The 22,267-nt window shown below is 41.6% G+C and overlaps 1 pseudogene and 3 gene segments (V, D, J or C); all 4 read left to right on the forward strand.

Annotated features, from left to right (window-relative positions):
* Nucleotides 1–778: 778 nt before the first annotated feature.
* On the forward strand, nucleotides 779–1,290 carry LOC113838295. The segment is given in 2 exon segments: nucleotides 779–830; nucleotides 911–1,290. Coding segments are annotated over 2 exon segments (426 nt in total).
* An 8,336-nt stretch (nucleotides 1,291–9,626) lies between these two features.
* On the forward strand, nucleotides 9,627–10,242 carry LOC113838296 (annotated as a pseudogene).
* A 3,495-nt stretch (nucleotides 10,243–13,737) lies between these two features.
* On the forward strand, nucleotides 13,738–14,207 carry LOC113838297. The segment is given in 2 exon segments: nucleotides 13,738–13,783; nucleotides 13,885–14,207. Coding segments are annotated over 2 exon segments (369 nt in total).
* A 3,208-nt stretch (nucleotides 14,208–17,415) lies between these two features.
* LOC118238855 lies at nucleotides 17,416–17,857 on the forward strand. The segment is given in 2 exon segments: nucleotides 17,416–17,461; nucleotides 17,541–17,857. Coding segments are annotated over 2 exon segments (363 nt in total).
* The last annotated feature ends 4,410 nt before the right edge of the window (nucleotides 17,858–22,267 follow it).

Here is a 22,267-nt window from a genome sequence, read left to right on the forward strand (position 1 = left end):
CCCCTGTGGACTCACTTCTTAAAGACTATCAGGTGAACAACACCTGATACAGTTGATATGTGAAGACAAGAACTTTCAAACACAGTAAAAATTCATTGTTAAATATTGAACAGATGTGTATTTTCTCAGTTTTTAAAAATATTTATTTATTTTGGATTTTTGTAAAACTTTTTTTCATGAAAAATATTCTGATGAAATTCTATGCCCAATCATCTCAGATATTTTCCATATTCCTACCAGAGCCCTAAAGCCTTTTTCTATTGAAAGCAAAAGAATATACAAAAAGAAAGGCATTTAGAAAAAGAATAAAATTCACCAGTAAAAGACACCTGTAACATGCTCAAAAACAAAATATTAATATCTTACAGATTAAAGAGTGAAATTTCTCCCAATTTAGGAGGTTTTGTAATTTCCATTAACAATTTTCCTCATCACTACGAACACCTGTGAATTTGTCAGGGGAAATGAAATAATTTCTCAGGTTGGGATTCTATCTGTAAATTGAGGGATTAGGCCTTGATGTTATATCCACAGGATCTGCACAGGTCTCAGGAATGACTGCTTCCTCAGATGGATGAAGATTTGGACCTCAGCATTCTGATGCCTGACCCAGGTCTCCTCTACCTCCTTCTGCTCCAGCTGGACTCGGTCCTTATCTAAGAAGCACCCTGCTCATGAATATGCAAATCATGTGAGTCTATGTGGTAAATACAAGGATGTCCACACCACCAACTACACATGATCAGTGTCCTCTCCACAATCACTGGGCACACAGGTCCTCACCATGGGATGGAGCTGGATCATCCTCTTCCTGGTGACTGCAGCTACAGGTGAGGGTTCCAAGTTCTAGCCGTGAGGAGGGTCATGCACTCAGGTGACAGTGACATCCATTCTACCATTCTCTCCACAGGTGTCCACTGCCAGGTCCAGCTGCAGCAGTCTGGGGCTGAGCTGGAAAAGCCTGGTGCCTCAGTGAAGCTGTCCTGCAAGACTTCAGGCTACACCTTCACTGAATATACTATGCACTGGGTGAAGCAGAAGCCTGGACAGGGCCTGGAGTGGATTGGATATGTTTATCCCTATAATGGTGATACAAAGTATAATCAGAAGTTCCAGGGCAAGGCCACACTGACTGCAGACAAATCCTCCAGCACAGCCTACATGGAGCTCAGCAGCCTGACATCTGAGGACTCTGCAGTCTATTACTGTGCAAGACACACAGTGTTGCAACCACATCCTGAGTGTGTCAGAAAACTTGGATTAGCACAAAGCTGCCCTGGGATGAGATGACAGAGAAGATTTCCCTGGAGACTTACACAGAAACCCTCATTCTGAGTGTCTGTTACTCTGTTTACTCCTCAGAGTCCTACAGTGCCCTGTTCAGCTTTTCAGAAGGACCGCTGGGGATAAAGTAGTGCTGATTAAGAATGCTCCAACAGGACCATCCTAGATTCCCCTAAACTGAAGAATGGATAGAAAACATGAGGTATAGTTACACAATGGAGTACTACACAGTAGAAAAAATAAAACAATGGAAACTTGAAATTCGAAGGCAAATGGATGGAACTAAAAGAAACCATTCTGAGCTAGGTAACCCAATCACAAAAAGACAAACATGGTATGTACTCACTCATATATGATTCTTAGACATAGTGTAAAGGATTACCAGTCCACAATCCACAACCCCAGAGAAGCTAGGTAACAAGGAGGACTCTAAGAGAGACATGCATGGTCCTCTTGAGAAAGGGAAAGGGACAAGATCTCCTGAGCAAATTTCGAGCATGGGGCGGGGAGAGGAGAGGGAGCTAGGAGAATGAGAAGGGGAGAAGAGGAGAGGTGAGGAGGACACGAGGGAGCAGAAAGAGTCGGGGGAAGAATAGAAGAAAAACAAGATAATAGATACCATAATAGAGGGAGATACACTTTAGGTTTAAAGAGAAATCCGGCACTAGGGAAAGGTCTGGAGATCTACAATGATGACAACTACTAACAATCTAAGCAACAGAGGAGAGGATACCTTAAATGCCCTCCCCAGATAATGAGATTGATGACTGACTTATATGCCACCTGTTACCCTCATCCAACAGATGGTGGAAGTAGAAGCAGACACCCACAGCTAAGCACTGAACTGATCTGGAATCCAGTTGCAGAGAAGGGCTAATGATGAGCAAAGGGGTCCAGCCCAGGCTGGTGAAATCCACAGAACCAGCTGACCTGAACAACAGTGGGCAGGGTGGGGGGGAAGGGTCTCTTGGTCTCCAGGCTGATAGCTGGGAAACCAACAAGGGACTGAATCAGACCCCAGGAACCTGGGTGTCAGTGAGGAGACCTCAGAAATCCGTGGGGCCTTCTGTAGTAGATCAGTACCTATCCCTAGCATAGGTGTGGACTTTGGGAGTCCACTCCACATAGAGCGATACTTCCTGAGCCAAGACACACAGGTGTGGGCCTAGGCCCTATCCGATAGGATATGAAAGACTCTGAAACCCTCTATGTAAGGCTTCACCCTCCCTGTGGAACAGAAAGGGTATGTGATAGGTAGGGTATTAGTTGTTGGGGGTGGTAGGAGAGGAGGGGCAGGAGAGGGAACTGGGATTGACATGTGAAACAATCTTGTTTCTAATTCAAATAAAATAAAAAAAGAATGTTCCTACAGGGCATCACATTTTGATCAGCTTTTTACAAGGGACCACTACCACTGAAATGCTTTTTATTTTATAACACAAAAAGGACAAACTGTGGCAATTCATTTCGACATGAGTATCTCTTAAATGTTAGAAATTTTTATCTGCTATGCAAATGCAAATACTGCAGAGTCTGAGTATTTCCTGCAGTGAGAACATGTTGAGATCAAATGAAAGGCAGTGCTGTGATGTGATTCATGGAAAGTCCTATTCTTTCTTTGTGATGTGATTATAGGTAAAATCAAACTCAATTAGAGAGAGGAAGAGAAAAAAGACATTAAACATGGGTGCTCTCAGGGCATAGATCCACCTACTGGTGCCATTGACCTAAGCAGTGTAAATTTCCCTTATCTTCAGTGTAGGGGAACCTGTAACCAGGCCCTAAGCAGGCGTGGCTACAGGTTCCCCTACACTTCAGGACCTCTCAACCTCCCAGGCAGACAACGGAGGAACTTTTGGGAGATGTCTAGGCTCCTGTTGCTTTTGATGACAGGCATTTCCAAAAATGGCATTCTCAGCAAGGGATCTTCCCTCTCATGAGTTGAGTCTACTCTTCCCTAAAACCAATGGCTCCAAAATATCACATTAATACATTAAATGCTAGCAACTCATGGCACAAAATGAGTAGATTCAATTCATTAGTGATTGCTCACACAAGATTCTAAAATGCATACATTCAAACACATCCACAATAAACTCAGACTCAGCAATAATCCTTCCACAGCACATCAAGGAAAGAAATCCAAGACTTACTTTTGGTGTCATTTAAGTCCAGATTTGAGTAGAGTGGGTTGCAGAAATTAATGGAGATAGCAGTAAGGCAAAGTATACAACATCCTTGAAGGATGTTGGGTCTATGGGTGTCACCTTAGCCATGGTAGAGACAGCTCATTTCTCTAAGAGCCACCGAAATTCCAGCTTTGTTCTCTGAGTTGATCCCCAGTATACAAAACGTTAAGAATGTCTGTCTTAGCTACTTTGTTATTGCTTTGATAAAACACCATGACAAATACAGCTTACAAAGTAATAATTTAATTGCTATTACAGTTTTCAAGCATTAGTATCAAGATATGCAAACCAAAGGCCTAGTGGCTGGAGCAGCAGCTGAGGGCAGACAACTTGATCCTCAAGCAGGCAGCAGAGAAGCACACTGAAAATACCATGTAACTGCAGAACCTCAAAGCCTTTTACCATGCACTCACATTCTCCAACAAGACCACACCTGCTATTACTGCCCAAAGAGTTCCTCTAACTGAGGACCAAGTACTCAAAATAGGAGCCAGTGGGGGACCTTGTAATTCAAACTAACACAGCCTCAGTAACTGAAAGGAATGCAGAATTGAAAGTTAATAACATACAAAGAACATGGAGGTTGGAGGAGAAAGTGTATTATTGTATGCTAAAAAGTTCCACAAGAATCTACTTAGTGAAAGCTGAAGGCGGTATTTTATGATGAGGTCATATCTCAGGGACAGGAAAGGCTCTCCAGTTGGCAACTGAGATCAGTCTGCTGCCCCAATGCTCTGCTTCAAACTTGCTGTGTTTAAGAAGAGCAACATTAAATCCACAACATGACGTCCTCCAGAAAGGGATTGCCTTAGGCATGCTCATTCCTAAATGGTATGTCTTTGTCACAACCCTCCCCTCAGTGCTCAGGAACCTATGAAGAAGAGTGGCTGGAATGATTGCAGGAACCACAAGTTATGGGAAGCATCAAGGAAACTGTTTCTAGGACACAATATAGCAAGTGCACATATGAACTCGGATACTGTGAACAAGACATAGAGAAGCTCAAGCCTGTTCTCATTTCTTCCTGTACAAATAAAGCTTGACTGGAGATCAGAGGATGGAGCTTAACACTAGCTAACCATAGAGGTCTGGAGGTCTGTACAGACAGACAGAAGGTGAGATGTCTTGGCAGGCAGAAGATATAAGTAGGAAGAAACCGGAACTTGTTCTCATTTCTTCTGGGAAGCTAATGATGTACAGGTGTCTTTGGTTTGCTCCTTATCTCTGATCTCTCAGCCTTTTCCTCTATATCTGACTCCAGGTTTTTACTATTTAGACCAATTAAGAGCTCTATTTACACAAGTCAATCAAAATCCAAGCATGGAGCAGTGTCAGTGGGCACTAAGTCCCACTCTTAGAAATGAAGCCATTCACAATTGACAACTGCTGGGAGGAAGTCAATTTTCCAAAGTAGAGAAACACAGGTTACATCAACCACACTTCAGAGGAGAAGTTTGAGAACATAACTGTGTACATTTTATTTGTGTTTTTTCTCTTTTGCATTTTAAGTGAGAGAAAAACCTAAAAGTAGTGGAGCATCTGTGAGAATTTAGGTGTGGAGCAAAAATTAGATTAAATCAAATTTAAAATTAAGAAATGCACATGTGTAAACACCAACACAATGGATCCAGTAATTATATTCCTGTGTCCTATTCATGCACAATCATGAGTAGAGTAGACATCAACAATGCATTTTTATAGTATCACTAGTCTTTGAGTTTTGATTTTTAAAATCATAGGTTGTCAAATCACAATTTTCTAAATCAATAACATTACCTTATATTTAATTTATGAATAAGGTACAGAAACAGAAGGCTGGGATATCAACTTGCTGTCACATATCATCCTTTCTGGTTCAGATACTGAATATACATCATTAGACAATTTTGGAATGTGAATTCCCTGTGTGTGATCTGACTTTGTTCTGTTCCAATGTCATCTTTCCTTCTCACCTCAGACTCTGGGAATCATAACAACACTCCCCATGCCAGGATTTCCCTTCATAATAAAGATCTTTGAGAGAACATGAATAACAGGAACATATCTAAACATGATAAAAGCAATATACACCAACAGCCAACATCAAACTAAATGGAGAGAAACTCAAAGCGATTCCTCTAAAAATCAGGAACATGACAAGGCTGTCCACTCTCTCCATATCTCTTCAATATTGTCCTTGAAGTTCTAGCTAGAGCAATAAGACAAGAAAAGGAGATCAAGGGGATACAAACTGGAAAAAAAGAACTCAAACTTTCACATTTGCAGATGATATGATATTCCACATAAGTGACCCGAAAAACTCTACCAGGGAACTCCTACAGCTGATAAACACCTTCAGCAAAGTAGCAGGATACAAAATTAACTTAAAAAATCAGTAGCTCTCCTATATACAGATGATAAAAGCACTGAGAAGGAAATAAGAGAAACATCACCCTTCACAATATCCACAAGCAACATAAAATATCTTGGGGTAACACTAACCAAAAAAGTGAAAAACCTGTACAGTAAGAACTTTGAGTCATTAAAGAAAGAAATTAGATACCAGAAAATGGATAGGTACAGAAAATGCTCTTGGATAGGTACAATCAACATAGTAAAAATGACAATCCTACCAAAAGCAATCTACAGATTCAATGTAATCCCCATTAAAATCCCAACAGAATTCTTCACAGAACTTGAAAGAACAATACTCAACTTTATAGGGAAAACCAGAAAACCCAGGATAGCCAAAACAACTCTGTACAATAAAGGATCTTCTGGAGGCATCATCATCCGTGATTTCAAAGTTTATTATAGAGTCATAGTTCTGAAAACAGCTTGGTGTTGGCACAAAAATAGGCAAATAGACCAATGGAATCGAATTGAAAACCTTGATATTAAACCACACACCTATAAACGCCTTATTTTTGAGAAAGATGCTAAATCTATACAATGGAAGAAACATAGCATCTTCAACAAATGGTGCTGGCACATGCACATTCGGACATGCAGATAGATCCATATCTGTCAACATGCAGAAAACTTAAGTGCAAATGGATCAAAGATCTCAACATAAATCCAGCCACCCTGAATCTTCTAGAAGAGAAAGTGGGAGATACCTTTGAATGAATTGGCACAGGAGACTGCTTCCTGAACATTACACCAGTAGCACAGACATTGAGATCTTCAATTAATGAATGGGACCTCCTGAAACTGAGAAGCTTCTGTAAGGCAAAGGACACAGTCAGTAAAACAACAGTCCACAGAATGGGAAAAGATTTCCACCAACCCCACAACTGACAGAGGGCTGATTTCCAAAATATACAATTTACTGAAGAAGCTAGCCACCAAAACACCAAACAGTGAAATTAAAAAAGTGGGGTGCAGAACTAAATAGAGAACTCTCAACAGAGGAATCTGAAATGGCTGAAAGACACTTAAGAAACTGCTAAAAAATGCTTGGCCATCAGAGAAATGCAACTCAAAACAACTCTGGGATACTATCTTACACAGGCCAGAATGGCTAAAATCAAAAACACCAGTGACAATCTATGAGGGACAGGATGTGGAGAAAAAGGAACATTCCTCCATTGAGTCTCCAAAACACCAAACATGTTATGATAAATCTTTCCGCCAAAAGCCGCCTGAGCCCTTGTGACATGTGTGTGCTTTACGACAGCTGCCGGCCCAAGTTAGAGCCCAAATTAATACACAGAGAGACTTGTGTTATGTACAATGCTGCTTGGCCAATGACTAGGATCCTCATCTGTTAGCTCAGTCTTAATTATCATGAATCTATATATGTTATAAGACTTATTTTATAGAGGATGCCTTTCACTGGCACCCTCTCTTACCCGTGGCTCACATCCTGCCACTGGAGGAGGAAGGGGATACAAGGGCACTTCCTGTTTCCTTTCCTTAAATATGAGTCTCCTTGCCATGTCACTTCCTGTCTGGATCACCACTTCTCTATGACATTTCCCAGATTCCTCTTCGACTACTAGTCCTGTTTCATTGGCCAAACAGAACTTTATTAAACAATCAAAGAGATAAACATACACAGAAGTACTTCCCCCATCACAAACAATCCAATTAAAAAAAGGGGTACAGAACTAAATAGAGAATTCTCAATAAAGGAATCTAAAATGGCTGAAAGACACATAAAAAAGTGTTCAACATCCTTATCCATCAGGGAAATGCAAATCAAAACTACTCTGAGATACCATGTTACTCCTGTCAGAATGGCTAAATTCAAAAACACCAATGACTGTTTATGCTGGAGAGGATGCGGAGAAAGAAGAACACTCCTCCACTGCTGGTGGGAGTGCAAACTTGTACAGCCACTTTGGAAATCAGTATAGCAACTCCTTAGGAAAATGAGAATCCATCTACCACAAGATCCAGCAATTCCATTCTTAGCCATATACCCAAAATATGCACATTCATACAACAAGGACATCTGTTCAACGATGTTCATAGCAGCACCATTTGTAATAGCCAGAAACTGGAAGCAAACTAGATGTCCCTCAATTGAATTATCAATAGAGAATATGTGGTATATTTACACAATGTAGTACTACTCAGCAGAAAAAAACAATGGAATCTTGAAATTTGCAGAAAATGGATGGAATTAGAAGAAACCATTCAGAGTGAGGTAACCTAATCACAAAAAGGCAAACATGGTATGTGCTCACTCATATGTGGATTTTAGACATAGAGTAATGGATTTCCATCCTACAATCCACACTGCCAGAGAAGCTAGTAAATAAGGAGGACTCTAAGAGAGACAAACATGGTCGCCTGGGGAAGGAGAAAGGGATAAGGAATCCTGAGCAAATTGGGAGCAAGGGTGGTGGGGGAGGGAGCTAGGAGAATGAGAAGGGGAGAAGAGGAGGGTTGAGGAGGACATGAGGGAGCAGAAAGGTTAAGTCAGGGGAAGAATAGAAGAAAACAAGAAAGGAGATACCACAATAAGGGAGACATTTTAGGTTTCCAGAGAAATCAGACACTAGGGAAATGTCTGGAGATCTACAAAGATGACAACACCTAACGATCTATGCAACAGAAGAGAGGCTACCTTAAATGCCCTCCCCTGATAATGAGATTGATGACTGTCTTATACACCATCGTACATCCTTCATCCAGAAGCTGGTGGAAGTAGAAGCAGACACTAACAACTAATCACTGAACTGAACTGGAATCCAGTTGCAGAGAAGAACGTGTGATGGGCAATCGGGTCCAGACCGGGCTGATGAAACCCACAAAAACAGTTGACCTGAACAAAAGGGAGCTCTAGGTCCACAGACTGATAGCTGGAAACCAGCATGGGACTGATCCCGACCCCAGGAACATGGGTTTCATTGAGGAAACCTTGGAATTCTACAGGACCTCCTGTAATAGTTCAGTACTTATCCCCAGCATAGGTGTGAAGTTTGGGAGTCTAATCCACATACAGGGATACTCTCTGAGCCAAGACACAGAGGCATGGGCCTAGGCCCTATTCCAAAGGATACAATAGACTCTGATGACACCCTATGAAAGGCCTCACCCTCCCTGGGGATCAGAAAGGATATGAGATATGTAGGGCATTACTTGGGGGTGGTAGGGTAGGAGGGGAGGGAGTGGAAAATGAGATTGACATGTAAAACAACCTTGTTTCTAATTCAAATACAAAATAAAAAAAAAAGAATTTCACAGAGTGCCTGGAAGAATGATTGATCAGCTGAACACTGGACTTCAGGTATGTCACATGTCTTCAGAGAGAAAGGGAGTTCTCAGTGTCAGGAAGCAGCTGCACACACAGCTATAACTATGCAGGATAATTTATCTTCATCAGGCATTAGGCCCACATACCAGTGCTAAGTCTTTCAGAAATGATCACCCCAAAACAATGTCACTGCTCTCTGTAAACCTAGACATCACTAACGAGTTGAAATGATTATGAAAATGAGTAATAGGAGAAGATTGAAAATGTTGTAATTTAATACCATTTCCCCAACATTAATGTCATGATCTGATTCCTCTAACACATTCACAAATAATCCACGATCTACCATCTCCAGGCTCCACTTCAGAGCTTGCTATAAAGCAGGAAGACATGCAAATGGGCCCTCTCTGTGCTCAAGAAAAGCAGCCCAGTCCTGACCTTACAGCTCAGACAGAGCTCAGCTGTGGATGCAAAGTCCTAACTCAGGGATCAGCACGGAGTTGGGGCTGAGCTGCATTTTCCTTGTTGCTCTTTTAAAAGGTAATTTATGGAGAGCAGTAGATGCTGACTGTGTGAGTGGACATTAATCTGAGGGACAATGGACATGTGTGATGATTTCTTGACCAGGATTACTTTGTTGTTGTTTTTAGGTGTCCAGTGTGAGGAGAAGCTGTTAGAGTCTGAGGGTGGCCTGGTGAAGCTGGGGGGTCCCTGAAACTCTCCTATGTAGCCTCTGGATTCACCTTTAGTAGCGACTGGATGGGTTGGATCCGCTAGGCTCCCGGCAAGGGGCTGGAGTGGGTTGGAGATATTAAAAATGATAGCAGTACCACAAGGTATGGACCAACCATGAAGAGTCGGTTCACCATCTCCAGAGACAATGCCAAGAACACTCTGTACCTGCAAATGTACAGTGTGAAGTCTGAGGACACCGGCACTTATTACTGTGCTAGAGACACAGTGAGTGATCTCAGTGTGAACCCAGACATAAACCTCACTGTGAGGCCGCTCACGGCCACCAGAGGGCGAACAGCACACACAGAACACAGATTCTTCCCAAAAGATTATAAAGACACAACCTAGAATCTTCTCAGCAGCTTAGGGTCCTTTCATCTTTATAGTTCCCAAGAAAGTTTCTCTTAATATGTGTGCTGTGGGTGACTGTTGTCATCCAAATATCTCCTGTGTTTCTGTGTTATTTAAGAAACATTGATGTTCCTGTGTCCTTTTTTCTCAGATTTAGGCAGATCCTGTGTCATATTTCTTTAGTAGAAAAGCATTTATATTTAAAGGGAAATCAAGGGGATAAAGGGGCCCATTACAGGTGCACAAATGCTCCCGAGGCTCAAACCTCCCCTCCCCTCCCTGACAATGGTGCACATCAGGTTCAGACATGATCCAGCTGTGCTTTCTGATAATTCAGTTTATTTCTCCATGAATTTCATCTCTGCTCATCATGAGATTTTTATAAACTTGTCCTTCAGGGAAGTTAGTTCAGTGTCTGTGTGGAGATGGCATTTCAAGGATGGTTTATTGTCTTCTAATTGACCTGAATATGGGATCACACCACCAGGAAGGTATTGAACATCTGCATCTGATCACATGATAATGTTCATGAGAAGTGAAATCTACTCACCTAGAAAATCTCTCACACACAATTGGGCATTTTATCTACATCTATCAAGGATCATGTTGGTTCTGGGGGTGTGTCCCCTTAGCAGGGAGAGAGCCAGCTCATTTCTCTAAGAGTTACAGAAATTTGTTCTCTGAGAAGTTTCTCTTAATGTGCAATAAACTGAGAAAGTTTGTCTTAGTAACTTTTCTGTAGCTATGGTAAAACAGCAAGACCAACTATGACCTAGGCAACATGTAAAGAAAGAAAGAACTTAGTTGGGATTATGGTTTCCAACATTAGATTCCATGACTTGCAAACCAAATGCTCAGTGGCTGGAGCAGCAGTTGATGGCACATGTTTTGATCCACCATTAGGCTCACACTGTGAGAAGGCAGCAGAGAGGCACACTAAAAATCCCATGAACCTGTAGAACCTCTAAGCCTTCCCCCATTGACTCACTTTCTCCAAAAACACGGCACCTACTAATACTACCCAACTAGTGCCTGCATCTGAGGACCAAGTATTCATTATATGAGCCATTGGGGGACATTCTAATTCAAACTACCACAGCCCCAGTCACTGAAAGGAATGGAGGATTGGCAGTCAGTAATGTACAGGAGACATGGGGGAAGTATAAGAAGGTGGAAGTCCTGTCAGGGAGAAAAAGAAACTGCAGATTCCATTAGGCGGGCCTGGGATGGTTGGATGCACTCATCCTGTTCATGAAAAGTGGCTTTACACTGATGTGATGATCCACATTGCATACCAAAAAGTTCCACAAGACTCTGCTTAATGAAAACTGAAGGTGCTATTTTATAATGAGGTCATCTCTCAGGGACAGGAAAGGCTCTGCAGTTGTGAGCAGAGCTCAGCCAGCTGCCCCAATGTTCTCCTTCACACTTGCTGTGTTTAAGAAGAGCAGTATTAAATCCACAAATTGATGACCTTTAGTGAGGGAGAGACTTTGGCATGTGCATTCCTTAATGGGAAGACTTTGTCACAACCCTCCCCTCAGTGCTCAGGAACCTATGAATAAGAGTGGCTGAAGCGATTGCAAGAACCACAAGTTACGGGCAGCATCAAGGAAACTGTTTCTAGGACACAATGTAGCAGATGAACTTGTGAACTCACAGAGACTGTGAACAAGACATGGAGAAGGTCAAGCCTGTGGTGCTTCCATAAAGAAAGTTTTTCTGAAGACCAGAGGATGGAGCTTTCTGCTATTTAACCATAGAGGTCTGGAGGACTGACATGACAGACAGGAAGTGAGATGGCTGGGCAGGGGGAGGAGGTGGGATTTGGGTGGGGAAGGGATATAAACTGGGAAAAAGGAAATTGATTACAGGTTTTCTTCATTTGTGGGTGGGAATCTGTGAGGTTTAACCCAACATTATGGAAGTCATATTGGTATCTATATCATCAAGATTTCAAGGGATCAGAATCCCTTTCCTGTCTATAAGATACCATCTCACAGTGGCATCCTGGTCCTCTAGACCTTGCACTCTTTCTGTTCCCTCTTAAGGACTTCCCCTAAGCTTTTGTGTTGTGTCAACATTGAAGATGTATCTAATGTAGTTGTCCATCCTTGGGTCACATGTTCTCTGCAAGTTTGCCTGATATGGATCTGTGTAATAGTCTCCATTCTCAATTAAGAAACATCATTAATGAGGGCAGTAGAACTTTGATCTGAAGTTACAAGGATATATTTAAAAATAAAGGTAGAAAGTGTGTGTGTGTGTGTGTGTGTGTGTGTGTGTGTGTGTGTGTGTGTGTGTTACAAGCAGGGTCCCAATGAAGGTCAAAATGTTTATAACGGGGTTGGTGTTTAACTTTCTGCTTGGGTACCGTGCAGGCAGAATATATTTTCGTTGTGGGATACTATGATATGGAATAGTATGCTATAATATTTTTGTCACTGTCTGTATTGTTAATAGAGAAAGGCTTTATTTAAGTAACCAGGTCCTTCCACATTCTGTCTCCAGCTCCAGAACAGCTCTCGGTATAGACAGTGGGCTTACTGTCCCCTGTTCTATTGCATTAGATAAGAGTTCCACACATAGGAAAACATTCAGTTTTATGGCCATATTCTAATTGATGGTCTCATGAATGATCTATGCCTGACTGACTGTTACCTGTGCACACCACAGATGCTGCTAGATCTTAGGGTAATAGGATCATTTCCTATGTGAGAACTATTGTAAGAAGTTCTACTCTTTGCCATGGCAGATTTCTGTGTATCATGTAGTATTCCACATAGGTTGATAATGGTTTTGCCTGGTGATGTCATCTTTAACTCTTCTGTTTGACTCTTTCTTCCACCAGGCTTTGTTTCCACAAAATTTCAGTCCTCCATGGTGCATAGTTTCTACCATGATCCTGAGATCTGAAGAGTGGAAAGAGGGGAATCTGTGATTGGAATGTAAAATAAATTAAAGAATTTAATAAAACAATACTAAAAAGAGAAATGGAGTTCCCAACCTCAGGGGGCAGCTACACTTAGGGCTGGAGCTGACTCAGACAGTGCTCAGTGCATCATGGCTGAGGTCAACACAGCAAAAAAAGTTGCTCCAGAGCATGTAACAGAGCAATGCCCACTGCCCTCTACAACACAGGGCAGGAAGAACTGGGCTGAAATTAACCCTAAAATACATCTTTTATTTGTAAGTATTAAATTAAATAGATGATATTTAATGTGTACCAAAAACATGACAGAGTACAACACAATAAAATTTCCTGTCATTATATTGGTGGTCAGACTCTCTTAGCACATTTAGAAAGAAACTAGAGCATGTCATCTCTCCCCTCCAGCTACAGAGCTTACTATATAGCAGGAAGACATGCAAATATGGCCTCTCACTTTTCATGAAAACCAGCCCAGCACTGACCCTGAAACTCAGGCAGAGGAGCCCAGCCTGGATTCCCAGGACTTCATTCAGTGATCGGAACTCAGCACAGATCACATCATGGATTTGGGGCTGATTTGGGTTTTTCTTGTTGCTCTGTTAAAAGGTGATTTATAATGGAGAGATATTGAGTGTGTTAGTCGACACAATCAGGATAGATCCCGAGTCTTTACGGCAGTTTACTGATGTGATTCTCTGTGTTTGCAGGTGTCCAGTGTGAGGTGCAGCTGGTGGAGTCTGGGGGTGGCCTGGTGCAGACTGGGGGGTCCCTGAGACTCTCCTGTGCAGCCTCTGGATTCACCTTCAGTGACTACTGGATGATTTGGCTCAGACAGACTCCAGAAAAGAAACTGGAGTGGGTTGCAAATATTAATAAAGATAGCAGTGTCACAAACTATGCACCATCCGTGAAGGGCCGGTTCACCATCTCCAGAGACAATGCCAAGAAAACTCTGTACCTGCAAATGAACAGTGCTGAACTGATGAACTTCATGTTCAGTGAGAAACCCTATATTAAAGAAGGGTTATAAAGTGGGAGGGGAAAGACAGCCAATACCAACACTTGCCTCTGTATGTGTGTATACACACAAGCACACTCATCTGTGTAAACAACTGTACAAAATCAGAAGACTTTAAAACAGCACACAGAGGGAGGAGAGAGAGAGAGAGAGAGAGAGAGAGAGAGAGAGAGAGAGAGAGAGAGAATTAATGAAAGAAAAGAGTAAGTGTGCTTGAAGAAATAATCTGAAGACCCAATACAAAAGAGTCAGCATTTGGTTCATCACTTTGCCTTAATTTGGTGTTCCATAAAATATCAATTTTTGGAATTTCTACATGAGTTTTTTCACAGGTAGACCTTGCCTTATAGACTATAATACTCTACTCCAGAAATCATCAATGGTTTAAGGACCGAACATGTGTGGCATTTGCATGAAATACCATGTTGTCTCTCAATATGTAACATGCAGGTTCTATGTCACAGTGTGGATAAATCTGGAGGAGATTGAAAGTGAAAAGAAACACAGACAATTATCTCATACATCACATTTCCATCTCAGTGAGAGTTAAGGACAGATAAATCCTAGAGATGCACTGTTGAATGAGGACAGGGACCTGGGAACATGGGTGTGCACAGGGAATGCATGGATTTCTTTGTCTCTGAAGTTATGTTAGAAAGTAGAGAGCTGGGGACTCCCCAGCATTGTGATTGCTGTAATTGTCAGGTTTCTGCTCACATAAATGGTTGCTCATGTGTATTTCACACAAACCTAGAACTTGATGAAGATAGAGAATTAAATGAGAAACAGTGATTTGAATTGAAATTAATAAACCTATGAATGGCACACTGAATATATCTGTACACTCCCATGGAGAAAAACACATTTGAATTCTGAATGAGGCTGTGAGTTCATGCCAGAGAGAGATAAAATCATACAGAACACAAGAGACAATGTCCATTCTCTTTCCTGTGTGAGATATGTAGAGAAACATCTAATTCCAAGTCTCTAAGCTATGTCACTGACTGTGACAGATCTGTGCCCCCTCAGACCAGAAATCATTTAGCATCATCATTGACATTATGAGAAATATTGAAACATCTAACACAGGAGAGATCAATATCTGGAAAGGGCAACAGCTAAATGCTCAGTAGAGGAACTGTTTCACATGGCACAAGAAGTCACCGTTGCTTATGTAATTATCATGCTAATAGCAGAAGTAAATAAAAATAACTTAAAGCACAGTCTGAAATCATCAGAAAATCATGTAATTCTGAAGTCTCACATTCCCCACGTCCAAACGTTGAGTGCCTCTGAGCCAGGACTTTGTTCTGGGCACAGGGAGCCATCATGATGCTCTGACCTGGGGCCAGCATGCTGCGGGGAGTCAGTGTTCCATCAGGGGGCGCCAAATCGTCATGGTTTCAATGGTATCCTTGAGCAGGTGCACTGAAGGCCAGAGAGCGCATCCTGTGAGCCCTGGCTTCCTCTCCCAGCCCAGTGTGCAGAAGAAACTGCAGGACCTTGGAGCTGGCAGTTGTTGGCTTCCTTTGACAAATCACATTCGTGCTTCCAGAGCATGGACTACACAGCACTCTGGTTCTCAACTCTTTCTTTCCTGTCTCACTCCCACTGCTTATGCTTTGCACGCTGTTATAATTGCCTGTCCTTAGTCCACACGATCAGCACAGACCACCATCCACATTCAAACAGCTCTGCTCTCTTTCAGTCAGATAGGAGACATCCTTAGAAATCCAAGGTATCTCCCCACACTCAGCTGCCTGCTCTTAGCAAAGCTTCTGATGGTTTCAGGCCCTGTATGTTTCTATCAGCCATTGTCCTGTTGCTCTTTGTCTCTCATTACAAGCATGAAAGAGGGGAGTAGGTAGAGTCAGATTCCTGGAATATCAAGCAGTCTTGTTAAGTTTGAGTTAGAAAAAAATAGAAATAAGATTTAAAAAATCCTAGGCTTGTCATAAGATTTCCAATTTATGCAGAAGGGATATTTATAATATTCCTCATATTTATTGTGTGTTACAACACTATGAGAAGTGACTCCATACTTTATATTTTAGTGTGAGATTTTTCACATGAGTTGATTTACTATTAAACTACTCTGTTTCCAAAAAGCTATAATTTTAATTATGTGCCCTTGTCTTTGTCTTGGTATATGAACAAGATTGTAGGTGCCCCAGGAGGCTGATGAAGTTGAATCCCCATGGAGCCATAATTATAGGTGTCTGTGAGCTACCTGATAAGCTACCTAGAAGTCAATCTCATGTCCTTTGGAATTCTGTACATTTTTTTTGGTTTTTCAAGACAGGGTTTCTCTGTGGCTTTGGAGCTGTCCTGGAACTTGCTCTAAAGACCAGGCTGGTCTTGAACTCACAGATATCCACCTGCCTCTGCCTCCCAAGTGCTGGGATTAAAGGTGTGTGTAACCACTGCCTGGCTGGAATTCTGCACATTGTTATCCCCACTGATCCTTCTCATCAGATCTCTAAACTATTCTTTATTATAAGTCTGAGTCACCATTTTAATTATAATAACCTTCAATTTTGCATAAATAAATCATTTCCTCCAAACCTCCCCATGGAACCCCTTGCACTTTTTCAAATTTATAACATTTATTTCATGACATAAGTGAAAGGAGAGCACAGATTTCATAATTCTAAATAGAAATGTATCCTTATTTCTCCCTGCTTCTGAAAGAGTGATTAGACTCCAGTATGGGAGTATACAGGACCCTAAGAGATCAACAAGAGCACACAACTGTTGCAATAAAGGACTTATGCAGAGGTCTCAGCGTGCAGAGGGGAGTCTCCACTGGAAAGGATAAAATTCCTGAAGCTGTGTACACAATAGGACAGATTCATGATGAAGAGAAGGCATGGGCCACCATTGCCTTGTTACATGGGATCAGCCGGTGAAAATGTGATATACACAGGTGGATATATCCCTGTGTAGACCAGGCTCAAATAGAGGCCTGGGGAAAAACACAACCAGTGTGTAAACATAAACACCAGACACTGAAATACATGGTGTATACCCACTAGGAGTCTTAGTGTTACCCAACTGAAGTCTTGGATCAGATTTATGTTCACTCTTGTTCACTGGTTGTTCATATGCAAATGAACCTTATGCAAAGACTTCTTAGTAGAAATCTGAGGCTTATCTCCCTCACCCAGCAAGGGAGAGCCTGATTAGTCTCAGGAAACTACAGATCCCAAACTCATACAGCATGGAGTGGGCGTGGAGGCTCCTTTTTCTGCTGGCAGCTGCACAAAGTAAGACCTTGGAGCTCAGAGCTGCAGGGTAAACTGAGGCATCTCCATGACTTCTCACTTTCCCATGTTCTCTCCACAGGTGTCACAACACAGATCCAGCTGGTGCAGTCAGGAGCTGAGCTGAAGCAGCCTGGACAGTCAGTGAAGATCTCCTGCAAGGCTTCAGGGTACACCTTCACACAATATGCAATGAATTGGGTGAAGCAGGCACCAGGACAGGACATAAAGTGGATGGGATGGATCAATACTGAAACTGGGAATCCAACATATGCTGATGACTTCACAGGACGGTTTGTCTTCTCCTTGGACACGTCTGTCAGCACTGCATATCTGCAGATCAGCAGCCTCAAGAATGAAGACACGGTCATGTATTACTGTGCGAGACACACAGTGTGAAAAACACATCCAGAAGGTGTCAGAAAACCACAGGGAAGTGGTTCTTCTGTGCCCAGACAGCAACAGAGGAATTATCTGCTCTCTTCCATGACTATGATTATGAAGTTAGTAATTAGACACACAGGAAATTGATCTCTGTTCTTTGGTAGACTCTTCACAGCTCTGGGTTGACAATCAAGCCACATGCATAGGAAAGGGGACATTGTTTAGCAATATTAACTTGGTATAAAACCTACAGTTGGCCATGCATTGGTGGTTCACTCCTTTAATCACAGCACTCAGGAGGCAGAGGCAGGCAGGTCTCTGTGAGATTGAGGCCAGCCTGGTCTACAGAGAGGGTGCCAGGATAGGCTCCAAAGCTACACAGAGAAACCCTGTCTCAATAAAAAAACCAAAAACCAAAACAAAACTCTACAGTTAGTATAACAAAGCCCCATATAAATACAGGAAATTTTTGACAAGCAATAATGATTCCATGGATTGAAACAGTAACCTTAGTCTCTGTTATGCTGTTAGAGAGTTAAACTGTCCAGTGATCTACATGCTTACAAAGGAGAGTGCAAAGAAGGAGAAGAGAGATCTTCTGGGAAGTGCTGGCCTGCAGAGCAGCCACTCTTGACAATTATTACTAGAGCATTGGCCAGCTGTTCCCGTGTGAAGAAAGTCACTTATATGGCAACACCTACTGTGCACAGGGACATAGAGCTTAAGGGGAGCCAGGCAGCAGAAGTACATATTAACACTGTAGACACTGGTGAGTCCTACACAGCATTTAGACTCTGGTGCAGGAGCAAATCCAGACAAGATCCACCTGATGCAAAGGGAATGGAGGTCAGCCGGGGATGCTGGCATCTCAGACACTCAGGGCCTCAAGGAGCAGGTGCCAACAAGGGACAACAAGGGAGGTTATGGCATCTACCCAGAGTTTCCTCCTTTCACGTACCTACGTATAACCATGTTAAGCATATGAAATCCAAAAGAGAAAAGGTTTGATCATTTAAGGGCTAAATCATAAATGACTTCAGATCACCAGTTCAGTACATTTAGTTGCTTTAATGAGGTTCCTGTTCCTGGGAATGCCACAAAAATGATAATGCCATAATCCACCAACCCTCTTAGCCCTAAGAAGGACAGTTTCTCTAAAAGTAGAGTTAATTACTCCATTGGGCATTTGGTACCCAAACTGAGAGAGAGAGAGAGAGAGAGAGAGAGAGAGAGAGAGAGAGAGAGAGAGATGTTTCTACTGACATGAAACTCCATCCATGAGGAATCTTGTTAAAGTAAGTTTTCCTCCACCCCCAACTGGAGGACAGGAATTAGATTGACTTATGGTGTAATTTTGCTTGATTTCTGCTTCCTTTCCAATGTAATATATTTTTTACTGCTGTTAACTGATCTGTGAGTACAAATGTGTTGCCTCCTCATTCTTCTGAGTTCTGTAACTGAATGGGTCATACATGGATACTGGGGATACAGCTGAAGACTTACTGTGTTTCTCTGACCTCAGGGGCTCTGCTCCAGGTACAGCCTGAGGAAGGAAGCAAAGTTCCTGCTCTATCCTATTGTCATATTATTATATTTGGAACTGCTAGATCTGGGTCTTAATGACAAATTAGAAGAGCCTGGGTGTTGAGGGACATTCATGGTAATATAGGCACTACATAATATCCATACTGAAACATCCACTCAGCATCTTAAAGTAAAGAAAGCCACTTATTATTGTAGCTGAGCTCTGTGAGCACTGAAGTTTCATGGATGTGTTCCTAATAAAGACAGACAGTGCAGATTCCTTGTAAGCAATGGCAAACCAATCAGCAGTGAGCTCAGAAACAGCAGGATGCACAATGAAGCCAAGAATCCCCAGTAGAGAGAGGAGGTTGGTGTGGAGAGGACTCTATATCCTCTGTGGTTTCCTTCCTTGAGTCTACTAGTTGACCTGCACCTGCTGTTGTTGACATGTGATGTTTTCATGTTCTAATTTAGTGCTGATTATTTGTTAAACACTTCACAGGTTTGTATATCCATGTGTATTTTAATCAGGTTTTATTTACTTTTTATAACGTTTCTAAAGAATATTAACACGAGTTATTCTGGTCATTGATTGTCTATTTTCAACTCCTTCCAGTTTCTTCCTATCTCCCCATCCACTGAACACCACACAGTTTCTCTTTGTAGAAAGCAAAAGAGAGGCAAAAAGAAGGATCAAAATATAAGGCATTAAAAATAAGAAAATAAGAAACACATTCACACAACACTCATAAAAACACACATCTATGGCACCTTGAGATATGGGTAAAAGGACAGGGAGACAAAAAGAAAATGCACAAACATGTGATCTGAGACAAAATATCTTTAAAAAGTAGCATATATTATCTACTGCTGCACTTGTGTCCACACATAAGTGTGGTTAATATGCCCAAAGAGATGCCAGTGCAGAACAATAGTTTTTCCTTTACACACATCAATTGTAGAACCTTCCTGGTTAGGTGTGAGAGCCTGTTTCCATGTCCCTGTCTCAACACTGGGGCCTCATCCGGCTTGACTTGACTCAGGCTCTGTGCAGGTGTTCACAGTATCTTCGAGTTCCCATTTGTATCAATCAATCCTGATTTCTCTAGAAGACACTGCTTCCTTGGGGTCATCTGCCTCTTCTGGCTCTTACAATCTACACAGTTTTAAAATTCTTTTTAGAAAACAAGACTTATCTCTGGACTTATTTTAGAGAAGTAAGAGCAATGCAACACTTCACAGGGTTTTCATCAACTGTGTGCCCACTCTGACCATTACCTTATAATGAGTTTTCACGTGCCAAGCACAGTGGTATGTAGTTAATAACTCAGATCTTCTGTGAGTAGCACTGTCCACCCATGCAGCTCCCTCTGTTCTAAGACAGAAATCTCATCCACATTCTTTCAAATCATCTTTCTGAAGGCACATATCTCAGATAACCATAGAGCATGATCAGAACAACCAAGGGGACAACAATAATAATTGCATGACCAGCTTATCTACGTCTCACTAATTATTCATGCAAATTTTAAAAGTCTATTATCTTTTATAACAATAATATAGCTTCAGAGCCATAAAACCACAACAAAATCTGAATACAAAATAGTTCCCTCAACAGAAGAAACTTTCTGAAATACAAAACTAGGAATCTATGAAATGTTATTATCCAGACTTTTAAAAAAATAGCATCATATTTTTGATTCTCTGACTCCATAGTTCCCTTTGATTAAACTCATGTTACCCTTGCTTTGATTTGTTGTGCTATATGGATTCTATATTCTCTACAGTTGTATGATTACTTACATTTCAGGATCCTTATTTCAATACAGCTTTATAAAATATGTATGTATTTATATTTATTCAGTAATTTATCCAACTAAATGCTGTTTTGCTTCTGTCCTCTCCTCCAAATCCCTCCCATTGTCCCTTGACTCTCCATCCAGTCCTCCATTTCTCTTCATTGGAGTGCAGTCCCCCAATGGATATCAACAAAACATGACATGTCAGGTCGATGAGGCAACTCAGTATGAGGAAAAAACAGTCCAGACATCATCAGAGGAGTCAGAGACAGCACCTTCTTCCACTTCATGTGTCCCAAAAGAAGACCATGCATACTACACCTCTGGCACATATATGCAGAGACCCTAGGTCAAACCAATTCATGCTCTGTGGTTTTCAGTAAAGTCTGTTGTATGAGAATTGTCCAATTTCTTTATGCAAGCAAGAAGTGCTGTGAACTTTCCTCTTGTCACTCCTTTCATAGTGTCCCAGTGTTTGGATATCTTGTGCATTCATTGTCATTGAAGGCTAGGAGGTCTTTCATTTGTTTCTTTTTTCTTTCTTTCTTGACCCAGCCATTATTCAGGAGGAAGTTGTTTAGTTTACAGGAGTTTGTAGCCTTCTGTTTTTCTGTGGTTGTTGATATCGACTTTATTCCATGTTGGTCTGGTAGATCATAGGAAGCTATTTTAATATTCTTGTTGCTGTTGAGACTTGCTGTGTGGTGGAGTCTGTGGGACAGATGCAAAGGAGGAACAGCAAGGAGGTCACCGCCTTTGTCTGGAGTTTCTTCCTTGGCTTATCTACACATAACAGGGCTGACTGAATGAAACCTGTCAGAGCAATGATTTGGTCATTAAAGGACTCAAAGCAGAAATGACTTCAGATCAACAGCTCACTGAATTTAGTTGCCTTGAATGCAGCTCATTTCTACAAGTGCCACAGAAACAACAATGTCATAGTCCATAAGAGCTCTTATGCACACCAAAGTTTCTCTAATATATGAATTAATATATCAATTATAAACAATTACTTCCCAACTCTCCTTTCTAATACAGGTGTGGCTATCCAATGGCCCCTTGAGACTCATCCCACAGACACTAAGAAAGTCCTAGATACTCA

This window comes from Cricetulus griseus, chromosome 5 (assembly GCF_003668045.3).
Source record: "Cricetulus griseus strain 17A/GY chromosome 5, alternate assembly CriGri-PICRH-1.0, whole genome shotgun sequence".
In the NCBI taxonomy this organism is placed as follows: Eukaryota; Metazoa; Chordata; class Mammalia; order Rodentia; family Cricetidae; genus Cricetulus; species Cricetulus griseus.